This window comes from Erythranthe guttata, chromosome 7 (assembly GCF_056151865.1).
Source record: "Erythranthe guttata isolate IM_541 chromosome 7, IM_541, whole genome shotgun sequence".
Classification (NCBI taxonomy): Eukaryota; Viridiplantae; Streptophyta; class Magnoliopsida; order Lamiales; family Phrymaceae; genus Erythranthe; species Erythranthe guttata.
This window is the reverse complement of record NC_142539.1, coordinates 9,085,556-9,098,352: the sequence shown is the minus strand read 5'-3', so window position 1 is coordinate 9,098,352 and position 12,797 is coordinate 9,085,556. Positions and strand designations below refer to the sequence as shown.

Genomic DNA, 12,797 nt, shown 5'->3' with positions numbered 1-12,797 from the left:
ATGAGCCACACGAAAGTCAACCAGCAGGGATTTTTTTTTCCTTTGACTGAATTTCACAGGGGAATTTTTGCTAGTTTATTTATCATAGGGTTTTTTTTGCTATTTAGCAATTACACATGGATATTTTTTGCCATTTACCTCGATATAACTGACTTGGCAAGGACTTGGTAAAACAATTATTAAACTAACAAATTATATATAGACTTGGTAAACGGAAACCAACTTGTATTCTGACTAGGAAAAAGCATGGGTTGAATGTTGTAATTAACATAAACAATGTCGGCTCTGAGTTTGAATAAGTCACAAAATGCTTAGGCAATTTCTGGTAAAACCAATAAAACATATATATATATATATATATATATATATATATATATATATATAAGTTAGAAAAATAAACATAAGGTCTAGAGACCGAAAAATATCATCTCTCCTAAAGACTATGACAAATTCCATCATCATTCTTTTTCTATTCATCTTTTCTTCTTCAGCCTTACTTATAACTCCAAGTAACCAAGCAGATTTACTTTCATTGCTAGCTTTCAAAGAAGCTATAGACGTCGATCCAAACGGAGCTCTAAACTCATGGAATCGAACTACAAACTTTTGCACGTGGGACGGAATCACATGCGGTCGTAAGCACACCGATAGAGTTGTTGGCATAAAGTTGGATTCTCAAGGCTTGACTGGATCACTATCTCCTCATATAGGTAATCTCTCATTCCTTAGAGAAATCAATCTCCAAAACAATAGCTTCAATGGCCGAATTCCTCAAGAAATCGGCCTTTTAAGACGACTCGAGTATATAGAATTTAGCAACAATTCTTTCATGGGAAGAATATTGCCTGAAAATATTTCCCAATGGAAAAATCTAGTTTATCTTAACTTGATCGACAACAACCTCACCGGGCCCATACCTCCGGGGATCCGTTTTTTGGAGAAACTAGAAGCTCTAGGCTTGGGTGACAACAAAATTTCAGGAGCTATCCCTCAATATGTCGGAAACCTAACATCTCTGAGACAACTTTCTTTAAGGTCTTGCGACTTGAACGGAGAAATTCCCGAATCCTTGGGCCAACTTCAGAAACTAAGACTTCTTAATTTGGGTGACAACAATCTCACAGGCACCATTCCTCCAAGTTTCTTCAATATATCTACTATTAGGAGTATTGCAATTAATAATAATGGTCTTCATGGATCCATACCCTCTACTATAGGCCACACTCTCCCTAATTTACTACTCCTTTATATGGCTTGGAATCAACTCACCGGGCGTTTTCCGGTTTCAATCTCAAATGCTTCCTCTCTTCAATTGTTAGATTTTCCTTTCAATCACTTTAGTGGTCCCTTGCCAAGTTTCGAAGGGCTTTCACAATTACAATTCTTGTACGCTGCGAAAAACAACATTGAAGATGATATTAGCTTGATTGTTTCGTCGTTGACAAATTGCACAAACTTACAAGGTCTTGATCTTAGTCAAAATCCGTTGAGTGGTTCAATACCAGAAACCGTAGGCAATCTCTCGATCCACCTTGATCATATAGGGCTTGCTCATACATTAATACATGGAAAAATCCCGTATGGTGTAGGAAATCTTGTTGGTCTCACTTACTTGTATCTTAAAAACAACAATCTTGAAGGTCCTCTACCTTTGAGTATCGGGAAACTTTCTAATTTGGGTATTCTCTACTTGGGAGAAAATAGATTCGCGGGCGAAATACCATCCATATTCGGAAACTTGAGCTTGTTGACTAATTTGTACATGCAAGGAAACAACTTTTCTGGGGCTATACCTAAGAGTATCGGTAACTGCTCTAAGTTGCTAGGATTATATCTTTCACGTAATAATCTTAGTGGCCTCATACCCCAAGAGCTTATGAATCTTTCCTCGATTTCTATTTCCTTAGATCTGTCTTACAATGAGTTTACGGGTTCGATTCCGGTTGAAGTTGGATCTCTGAGAAACCTAGCAAGCTTAGATTTTTCCAACAATAGATTGTCCGGACTTATTCCAAACTCTTTAAGAACGTGCATTAGCTTGGAACGACTTTACTTGCAGGGTAATTTATTCGAAGGACAAATACCTCAGGGACTAAGTTCTTTAACGGGCTTACTCGATTTGGATCTTTCACGGAATAATTTATCCGGGACAATCCCACTTTTCTTCGGTACTCTACGTCTCCAACAATTGAATCTCTCTTTCAATATGTTGCAAGGACAAGTGCCGACGACTGGAGTGTTTAAAAATAAGACTGCAATTTCTATACAAGGAAACAAAGACTTGTGTGGAGGAGTTCCTGAGTTGGAACTTTCTCTTTGCACTTCTTCATCGGTTTCCTCGAAGAAGAAAAACTTATCTACTCCACTCAAAATCGCGATCCCATTAATAGTAGGAGTTGCAGCAATTATGTGCCTCGTCGTCGTTTTTCTTCATCGAAGAAGAGCATCCAACAAAAGTCCGCCTTCTCCAGAATTATTGCCCGGCATCCCTTTCTTGAGGCTTTCATATTCCGATCTACTTAAAGCAACGGGCGGATTTGCCGAGACTAGCCTAGTAGGTGTCGGAAGTTTTGGGTCTGTTTACAAAGGCATTCTTGACGACGGGCTGAAAACGATCGCTGTGAAAGTGCTAAATCTTATGGTGAAAGGGGCTTCGAAGAGCTTCATGGCGGAATGCAATGCGCTTAGAGAGATAAGACACAGAAATCTCGTGAAAATATTGAGTGTTTGTGAAAGCATAGACTTCCAAGGAAACGACTTCAAAGCGATTGTCTATGAGTTTAAGGCTAACGGAAGTTTAGATAAGTGGTTGTACTACAATGACGAACAAGAACAAGAATCCGATGCAAGAGATAGAAACCTTTGTTTTATTCAGAGGCTCGATATTGCGATTGATGTTGCTCAAGCACTCGAGTATCTCCATTGTGGTACTGATTCGGTAATTGTTCATGGCGATTTGAAGCCGAGTAACATTCTCTTGGATCAAGATATGACGGCTTTTGTCGGTGACTTTGGATTGTCCAAGATTATTTCAAGCATAATTCCAACGCACGAGAGTAGCAACACAATCGGGATAAAGGGTACTTTCGGATATGTTCCACCAGGTACGAATTCAATTAGTTATCATTATTATTCATTAAAACTTTGTTATTCGTAATATGAATTATTTCGAATTTATGTGCAGAATATGGGATGAGTAACTTGGTCTCGACGAAAGGGGATATATATAGCTACGGTATACTTGTCTTGGAGATTTTTACAAATAGAAGACCGACGGATGACTCGTTTAATGAGCATGTCAATCTTCATAATTTCGTTAGTGCTGCATTGCCGGATCGTGTAATGGAAATTGTGGCTCCTCTCATTCGAATTGGCTCGGACGACATGGATAATAGTAAGATCGAGCAGTTTTTGGCTTCGGTTCTTAGTATTGGAGTGTCGTGTTCAAAGGAAACGCCGAGAGATAGGATGGTGATGACAGATGTTGTTAATGAATTGGGCAAGATTAGAAGATTGTTATAATCTTAGCTGAAGAAACAGTCTTTGTTTTCTTGTGTTTCATGTTGTTGTGTATAGATTTTAATCATTGATTTCAGATATTGCTGATTAGATTTTCTCATATATGCATGGATTAAGATGAGATGGACAACAACAATTTTTTTTTTCAATAAATCAAAAGTCAAATTAATCTTTTATTTACTTTCAACAATTCATGCCCCACATGCATATTGTAGTTCACGCACCAATTCAATATATTTATGGTTGCTCTTCGAGAATATATTACATGATGAGTCAATAAGGAGACTTGACCAAAAACTTTTAAGAGGGGTTGAATTAGCAATTGCTGAAGTGGAGATTGTTAGTCCGAGTTTAGCAACAATTGTCCACGTGGGGAGGCCCGGGTATGAGCGGCTCACAATCGAATGTCGTGGACGCTTGTGTGTGTTCAATGCACTATAAGACTAGGGTTTGCGCCTTTTTCCTGACACCAAATGGTTTTAGGACAACTGACAGCGCTTGAGGTCCTACAGATCCGTCAATTTTACAGGTGCACTGATCTGGAAAAATCTCCACTTTCGTGCAATAACTGACATACCATACAAAAGATGTATATTTGTAAACCCATTATGGATTAGTTATTGCATGACGAACTAGACCTGTAAATTGTTAACAAAAATATTCAAACTCGGGTTATTTGACATCGCATACTCAATCCTCTCATGCTCAAAAAACGAGCTAATAGACAAACCCCCCTATGTTATTCTTAATTGGCGAAAGTCCCCCGGTGTTATAAAAATTAGCAATGACCCCCTTATATTGCGTTTTATATAGCACACCACCTCGTATTCACCATTTGGCGGTTGACTTAGCCAAAATGACTATACTACCATAATACATAAAAAAAATACACCCAAACTTACCTTCCTTCTCCAATGCATCTTTTCCACTGCCCCCAAATGTATCCCGCAGTTTCTTGATCAGTAGAATGCCGACTCAATCGCCGGAAAACAAAACAGTGCCCTTGTAGGAGCAATCAAATTCCATCGGTACCATTCGAGATCTTCCCCTTTCAGTAGCGTACCCTACCCCGACCTTCTCTTCCCTATCAATCATCTTATGTGCGCCACCATCTTCACCGAGGTCAGCCAATTTGGAGCAGAATATCACGAGAAGAAAGGAAAGGAATGGACCTTCGGGGTTTTCTTTTGTAGCGAAGAAGTTTTTTGAAATTATAGTGTATACTCTGAGCATTTTTCTGGAATTTTTGGGTTTTCCAGGGTTCGAAGAAAAAACTTAAATCTCAAATCTTGCAAAATATCCTTTTTGTTTTGGTTTGATACAGGAAAGAGCCTGAAGCTCAGAGTGTTAGTTGGTTTATAATTTTTTCGGTTTTTCGCTGGAGAAACATGAAGGGAGTGGTCCGTTGAAAATTTCCGCCCGAAAAAAAAAATAATGTCGAAAAAGTGGCTGGAAGAAAAATATATGCTAGTCTATGTCCGAAAAAGGGGTGCCGTCCGTCGGGAAGCATTTGTGTGTAATGTGCGTGAAAATGTTAGAGAGTTTCATCGGGGATAATATTAGGGATGGCAATGGGGCGGGTTTTGTAATTCCCATCCCCATCCCGTCAGAGTAGCCGAACTTTATAAAAATAATCCTCATACCCGCCCCATAAAATCCCCACGGGTACCGGGACGGGTGAAAATCCCCATCTATTTTTTTTCTTTCTTTTTTAGTAAATAAATATGCAATCCATTTACAATTTAAAGGCTTCTTTCAACAAACAAACCAATATTTGATTATATTACTAATATTTAATTATATAACATATACCTAAAAATCCCCATTTGCAGGTAATTTTAATATATTACTACTATTTAATTATTTATATTTAATATAATAATTAACAAATATATATTATATATATATATAAACAATGTGTGGTGGGTACGGGGCGGGTATAGGCAAACCTGTCCCCGTACCCGTACCCGGTAAAAAAAAAAGTTCAACCCCCATACCCGTCCCTTTTTTCTCGGGGCAACTAATACCCGAAAATTTCGGGGAGGGTCGGGGCGGTTAAATTGCCATCCCTAGATGAGATTATTTGGAGAGAGGGCGTTTTTGAAATTGGCAAGGACTGAATTGAAAATTCTGAAAGTTTCATTCAAGCGTTATTAAAACAATGTTATCAGAACCGGACCGGCCACAAAACCGGATAGCATTCGGGTCACGGTTGGACCGGTTCAACCGGGTTCGACCCGGGTTTTTTATTTTTTAATTATTTTATCAATTTTAATATTTTAAATATATATTTTCTATATATATTTTTTTATTTTACACATTCTCTTCTATTTATTATTAATTTTTAAATATATAAACTATTCCCTTTATTATTTCTCACACCCAATTTTTTATTATATATTTTTTTACTTTTCTATCTTTCCTCTCTCCATCTTCTCTCCTCTTATCACCTACCTCTCTCCCATCTCTCTCCCCATTTTTTTCCAGTTTTTTTTTCTTTTTTTTTTTTTCCATTTTCTTCTTCTCTTTTATCACTCTTATCACTCCATATCCAACAACACAATCTATTCCACCCACGACCCAAACTCGTCGAATTCCGCCACCCACCGCCAAATTTCCAGCCACCCACGGCCTACTCCACCTAGATCCGGCCACCTCCGGCGAATTTCATGCAGATCCGGCCACTAACAATCGCCGGCGAAGTGTTTTAGATAAGAACCCGGGTCACTGACCGGTTTCCGGGTTCGCCGGGTTTTGCCGGTCGAACCGGGTTTTTCACATTTCACCCGGGTTCTTGAATATCCCGGTTTTCGGCGTCAGACCGGACCGCTTTCGTGGCGGGTCGCGGTCGGACCGGTCCGACCGGCCGGTCCGGTCCGGTTCTTCTAACATTGTATTAAAATATGGGGCTAATGTGCAATTTTTTATTTTTTATTTATTTTAAGGGTATTTAGGTCTTTTCACGTCAAAACATGCACCACAACTGCACAATTCGCACGTGCAGAGCAAGATAAGCCATTAGGGAACTTATTGGCTTTGACTAACTTTTATAGAGGGGTCCTTGCTAATTTGTTTTAACATGGGGTGTTTTTCAAAAATTAGAGATTACACAGGGGTAGTTATTAAAAAAACCCCTCACAAAACTACGCCACCCTTATAATAATAAAAAAAGAAAAAAAATTATTGTTATTACAAATGGTCAAGTAATCGATTTCCCGATTTGAGTGTGAACATCCTATTTCATAATTAATTCTTCTGTCAATTTAATCATATTGATGTCAATGTCTGGACCTACACTTGATATAGATAAAAAACTCAAAGAAAACAAAAAGGGATAATTACAGTTTTGGTCCCCCAAGTTTGCACGTTTTTCATTTTTGGTCCCCCATTTACCGTCGTCAACAAAATACACATTAATATTGTCACATTTTAACACATTTAGTCCCTCCGTCTATTTGACCGTTAAGTAGTAACGGTCAACGACTGAATTTGTGATTTTTCTTTCAGAAAATTGCAATAAGACCCCTGTATTCTTTCAAAATATTCTAAAAATCTCTAAACTTTTATCCAACCATAATTTAACCCCAATTTCATCAATTAACCAATTTTAACCAATGACCCCGATTTTTCAAAATTGGGTAATCCGACCTTGACTTTCTTTATAACTCGGTTGACTCTTTTTTCGATTGATTTTTTTTGCCGCTGTTGACCGATGTTGAATGTCGGGTTAACATCGTTGATATTTTTCTTTTGATTTTTATATTATTTTTATTTAAATTATTGTGTAATGGAAAAATATAATTTTAAAAAAAAATTCAAAGTTGATAATCGGCAAAAAAAAAATATCATAAAAAAAAGTCAAAATAAAGAAAAAAGGAAAAAGTCAACGCATCTCAATAACGGAAAAATTTTAAGACAAAAAAAAAAGATAAAAATTAACGGCCGGTGTTAGCCCCAAAAATCGTTTACTAGAGTGGTTATCTCATTCCAAATTACTCCGCACATGCCTAATTCATCTTCTTCATATTTTTTTGGGAAGAAATTTGGGATGCACTGGCGGTTCCACGAAGAATAAATTGAGGGGAGCAAATTATGGATTTTAGAAAATTTTTAAATCGTAGTTAGGCCCTAGAATTTTAGATAAAAACTTTATTTGAAGTTTGTAATTTTAATATTATAATACTAGATATTAATATAGTATTATTATTGTGTTCTACGGTAATTGTGTTGATTAGGAAAAAAAAAATGTCGCAAGAAAAAGTTCATAAAAAATCAAGAAAACTAAAAAAAGTCAACATTGTTAACCTAGAATATAATGTCGGTGAACGGCGTCAAAATTATACTAAATAAAAAAGTCGCTGCCGAAAAAAAAAGTAAAAAAAAAAAAAAAAACAACAACGTCGGTCAACCGTCAGCGGAAATTCTGGTAAAAATCGGGGTCGTTTGTCAAAATTGAATAAATGATGAAATTGAGGTTAAATTATGGTTGAATAAAATTTTAGGGGTTTTTAGAATATTTTAAAAGAATGCAGGGGTCTGAGTGCAATTTTTATCTATGAAAAATCTCAAATTCAGCCCTAATTCAACAGTTGACCGTTACTTCTTGACGGTCAAACAGACGGAGGGACCAAATGTGTTAAAATGTGACAACATTAGTGTGTATTTTGTTGACGGCGGTAAATGGGGGACCAAAAGTGAAAAACGTGCAAACTTGGGGGACCAAAACTGTAATTATCCCAAACAAAAACTAAGTACTATTTTATTAAGTAAGTATATGTCCTTTTCAATTTCACAACTGTTAGCCTATTTCTTGGAATCAACATACCAATAATTAAGTACATAAAAAAAAATAAAAAGAAAGAAAGAAAATTCAAAGTTCCCTATCTATATATATGAACATAAGTTGGACAAAGTCCTAATAGATCTTATTAGACTAATCACATATATAAAATCTATGGCAAATTCAATCACATTTTTCTTGATCTTCTCTTCTTTTGCCTTATATACTCCAACAACATGCTCCAGCAGTAACCAAACAGATTTACTTTCATTATTGGCCTTTAAAGAATCCATTGATGTCGATCCAAACGGAGCACTAAACTCGTGGAATCGAACTACAAATTTTTGCACGTGGAACGGAATCACATGCAGCCGAAGGCACTCAAATCGAGTTGTTGCGATAAACTTGAACTCTCAAGGCTTAATGGGATCACTCTCACCTCATATAGGTAATCTCTCCTTTCTCAAAACTATAAATCTCCGAAATAATATCTTCCATAGCCGAATTCCCCAAGAAATCGGTTTTTTAAGAAGGCTCGAGTTTATAGATTTGAACAATAATTCTTTCGCGAGCCTTATCCCGAAGAATCTTTCCCGATGCAAGAGTTTAGTTTATCTTGACTTGATAGACAACAATCTCTCCGGTAGCATACCACCGGAGCTCGGGTTTTTGTACGAACTCGAACTTCTAAACTTATCGGGGAACAAACTTTCCGGCCCTATTCCTCAATCCATCGGAAACCTAACATCTCTAAGAAGGCTTTCTTTAAGGTCCTGCGGCTTGAGTGGTGAAATACCCGAATCGCTCGTTCGCCTTCAAAGGCTAAGCTTTCTTCAGCTAGGTGGCAACGACTTAAACGGTACGATTCCTCAAGGGCTATTCAATATATCCACTATTGACGTATTTGGAGTTGGTTTGAATGATCTTCGAGGATCCATACCTTCTACTATAGGCCTCACTCTCCCAAAGTTGAGGCTTTTTTATATAGGCTCGAATCGTCTTAGTGGTCCTTTCCCATTGTCCATATCAAATGCTTCTTCGCTCGAAGAGCTGGTACTTACAGCCAACAGTTTTATTAGTGGTCCTATGCCGAGTTTCGAACGTCTTTCGAGACTTCAAGTCTTGTACGCTGCCAATAACGCTTTTGAAGATGATATTAGCCCGATCATTTCTTCGTTGACAAATTGCACGAACCTACAAAGTCTTGATCTAGGTATAAACCCGTTCACCAGTTCAATACCGGAGAGTATAGGCAATCTTTCCGTCAAACTATCGGAGCTAAGCCTAGGTCATACACAAATAAGTGGAAAGATTCCGGCAAGTATCGGAAACCTTGTTGGTCTCACTTACTTGGATCTTTTTAATAGTCGTTTTGAGGGCTCTTTACCTCTCGAAATCGGAAAGCTTTCCAATTTGCGTATGCTCGACTTGGGAAGAAACAAATTTACCGGTGACTTACCATCTTCATTCGGAAACTTGAGTTTATTGACAAAATTGCGCTTACAACGGAACAACTTTTCGGGGGGTATCCCTAAGAGTATTGGTAACTGCTCCAACTTGCTAGAGTTCTTTCTTTTTCGTAATAATATAAGCGGCTCCATACCTCAAGAGCTTATGAATCTTTCCTCGATTTCTATTTCCTTGGATTTATCGTACAATGCACTCACGGGTTCGATTCCTGTAGAAGTTGGATCTTTGAGAAGCCTAGCAAACCTAGATTTCTCCTACAATAGATTGTCTGGACTTATTCCGAACTCTTTCGGAACGTGCATTAGCTTGGAAGAACTTTACTTGCAAGGTAATTTATTCGACGGACAAATACCTCAGGGACTAAGTTCTTTGATGGGATTAGTCGATTTGGATCTTTCAAGGAATAATTTATCCGGGACAATTCCAAGTTTCTTGGGTGAGTTACATCTCCAAAAATTGAACCTGTCTTTCAATATGTTGCAAGGAGAAGTGCCGAAAATTGGAGTGTTCGAAAATAGGACAGCAATTTCAATGGAAGGGAACAAAGAATTGTGTGGAGGAATTATTGAGTTAAACCTTCCCCCTTGCACTTCATCGTTATCAGTTTCCTCAAAGAAGAAAAACGTAACAACTGCGCTAAAAATCGTGATCCCGATAGCAGGAGTTGTCGTGGTTCTATGCATTGTTATTTTTCTTTACAAGAGAAGAGCCTCAAACAAAAATCTTTCCTTTGTGCCATCATTCAATGGAATCCCTTTTCTAAGGCTTTCGTATGCGGATCTCCTCAAAGCAACAAATGGATTCGCCGAGACTAATTTAATAGGTTTTGGAAGATTCGGATCGGTTTATAAAGGCATTCATAATGATGGGCAAGCGGTTTTAGACTTAGCTGTGAAAGTGCTTAATCTTGTCGTGAAAGGAGCCTCTAAGACTTTTATTGCAGAATGCAATGCATTGAGAGGCATAAGGCACAGAAATCTCGTAAAAATATTGAGTGTTTGTGAGAGTATAGACTTCCAAGGAAATGAATTCAAAGCGATTCTATACGAGTTTAAGGCTAACGGAAGTTTAGATAAATGGTTGTACTACAATGGGGAACGAGAACCAGAATCCGATCCACAACTTAGAAATCTCGATTTGATTGAGAGGCTTAATATTGCCACTGATATTGCTAAGGCACTCGAGTATCTCCATTGTGGTACGGAATCAACGATCGTTCACGGTGATTTGAAGCCAAGTAACATTCTTTTGGATGAAGATATGACGGCTTGTGTTGGTGATTTCGGACTATCGAAGATTATTTCAAGCGTACGTCCACCACACGAAAGTAGCAGCACAATTGGAATAAAGGGTACCATTGGCTATGTTCCTCCAGGTATAATTTTCGTTGGGGAAACATACACTTTTCATCCCTCAAGTTTGCACTGGTTTCACATTTGGTCCCCCATGTTCATAAAAAACACATTTGGTCCCTCAGGTTTAAAAAATTAAACACTTTTAGTCCTTTCCGTCAATTTTCCATCAAAACTAATGGAATAAAACGGGTGCCCATCACTAATGTAAATGATGGACTAACGGCAAATTGACGGAAATGACCAAAAGTGTCAAATTATTGAAACACGAGGGACCAAATGTGTTTTTTTGTGAACATGGGGAACCAAATGTGAAATCGTTACAAACTTGAGGGATGAAAACTATAAATTTCCCATTTTCCTTGCGTTATAGATTTATAGTTTATAAAACCACCATATTATATCTATAGTTAATTAATATCTTGTACGTATTTGCAGAGTATGGCACGAATAACACAGTGTCAGAAAAAGGCGATGTTTATAGTTATGGAATCCTTGTCATGGAGATGTTTACGAATAAAAGACCAACAGATGATTCATTTATGGATCGCGTCAATCTTCACAATTTTGTTGAAGCTGCATTGCCGGATCGCGTGATGGAAATTATGGATCCTCTCATTCGAATAGGCCCTCACCAGAATAACAGTAAGTTTGAGGATTGCATGTGTTCTATTATGAGCATTGGGTTGTCGTGTTCGAAGGAAATGCCAAGGGAGCGGAAGCCCATGACGGATGTTGTTAATGAATTGCATAACATTCAAAAAGAATTATGTGGCTAGCTAAGAACAGAGTTCGAAGTCTCTTTTGTTGAATTTTTTTTTTTTTTGTGTTGTTTCAATAAAAAATATTTCTGATTTGTTGTTTTTGTTATGTTTCGTTCATCTATGGAGCAGAGTTAGTGGAAAAATTTGTTTGACTTATTTTTTTGAAATTTAAAATTAGAAAACAGAGCGAAAATATGGGTTAGTGATAAAATTTGAAGTATTTGTGTTCAATTGTCAAAGCGGGAATAGAAAGTGAGGAGAGGAGGGTCACGGAAGAGCAAGGGAAGAGGATAGAAGAGGAAATGGAGGGGAGAAGAGAACCCAAAACATATGGAGACCGTCTGCCTATGCTGCACGAAAACTTCAACTTATTAGGCTCTGATTGGTTGAAGGAAAATAATGAGTAAAAAAGTGAAATTATTAGGTAAATTGATTTTCGTGTTTGGTTGCAAGGTAAAGTGCTAGGTAATGTAATTAAGAGGAAAAAGTAGAAAAACAATTACACTAAAACTAGAAAAATGTTTTTTCCTCAAAAAATGTGAGGAAAATATCATTTAATTCTCCTCTATCTCTCCCTTGTTTCTTCTTTTCTCTCATCTCTCTGGAAGCGCCTGCCTTCTCTCTCCTCTCTCTCCTCTCTCCCTAAGTCCTCTCTCTCCTCTCTATCTCTTCTCTCTCCTCTCTCCCCCTCTTTTCTCTCCTCTCTCCTCTTCCTCTTCTCTCCCTATTTTCTCTCCTCTCTCCTCTTCCTCTTCTCTCACACACGTCATAACAATAAATTATTAAATTGAATTCATTTTCATAGTTTTTTTTTCTTTTTTTAACATAACAAATTTTTTTTCTTTTTTTTTTTCTAGCATAACAGTTTTTCTTTTTCTTTTTTTCTGTTTTTTTATAATTTTTACGTCTTTA

The 12,797-nt window shown here is 37.4% G+C and overlaps 2 protein-coding genes across 2 annotated transcripts; both read left to right on the top strand.

Moving 5' to 3' along the window:
- The first annotated feature begins 387 nt into the window (after positions 1 to 387).
- Positions 388 to 3,706, top strand: LOC105950337 (uncharacterized). The gene is made up of 2 exons (XM_088820896.1): positions 388 to 3,104; positions 3,185 to 3,706. The coding sequence occupies exons 1-2, from the start codon at positions 443 to 445 to the stop codon at positions 3,520 to 3,522; spliced, it is 3,000 nt and encodes a 999-aa protein (XP_088677022.1). The 5' UTR covers positions 388 to 442; the 3' UTR covers positions 3,523 to 3,706.
- Positions 3,707 to 8,331: 4,625 nt separating this feature from the next.
- On the top strand, positions 8,332 to 12,028 carry LOC105950338 (uncharacterized). The gene is made up of 2 exons (XM_012973691.2): positions 8,332 to 11,144; positions 11,560 to 12,028. The coding sequence occupies exons 1-2, from the start codon at positions 8,474 to 8,476 to the stop codon at positions 11,898 to 11,900; spliced, it is 3,012 nt and encodes a 1,003-aa protein (XP_012829145.2). The 5' UTR covers positions 8,332 to 8,473; the 3' UTR covers positions 11,901 to 12,028.
- Positions 12,029 to 12,797: the final 769 nt, after the last annotated feature.

What these genes read in the sequence shown, in the direction of transcription:
- LOC105950337 (XM_088820896.1), top strand. Translation starts at nt 443, where the DNA reads ATGACAAATTCCATCATCATTCTTTTTCTATTCATCTTTTCTTCTTCA. An exon ending in TTTCGGATATGTTCCACCAG is followed by an intron (nt 3,105 to 3,184) that starts GTACGAATTCAA and finishes ATTTATGTGCAG; the next exon opens with AATATGGGATGAGTAACTTG.
- LOC105950338 (XM_012973691.2), top strand. Translation starts at nt 8,474, where the DNA reads ATGGCAAATTCAATCACATTTTTCTTGATCTTCTCTTCTTTTGCCTTA. An exon ending in CATTGGCTATGTTCCTCCAG is followed by an intron (nt 11,145 to 11,559) that starts GTATAATTTTCG and finishes ACGTATTTGCAG; the next exon opens with AGTATGGCACGAATAACACA.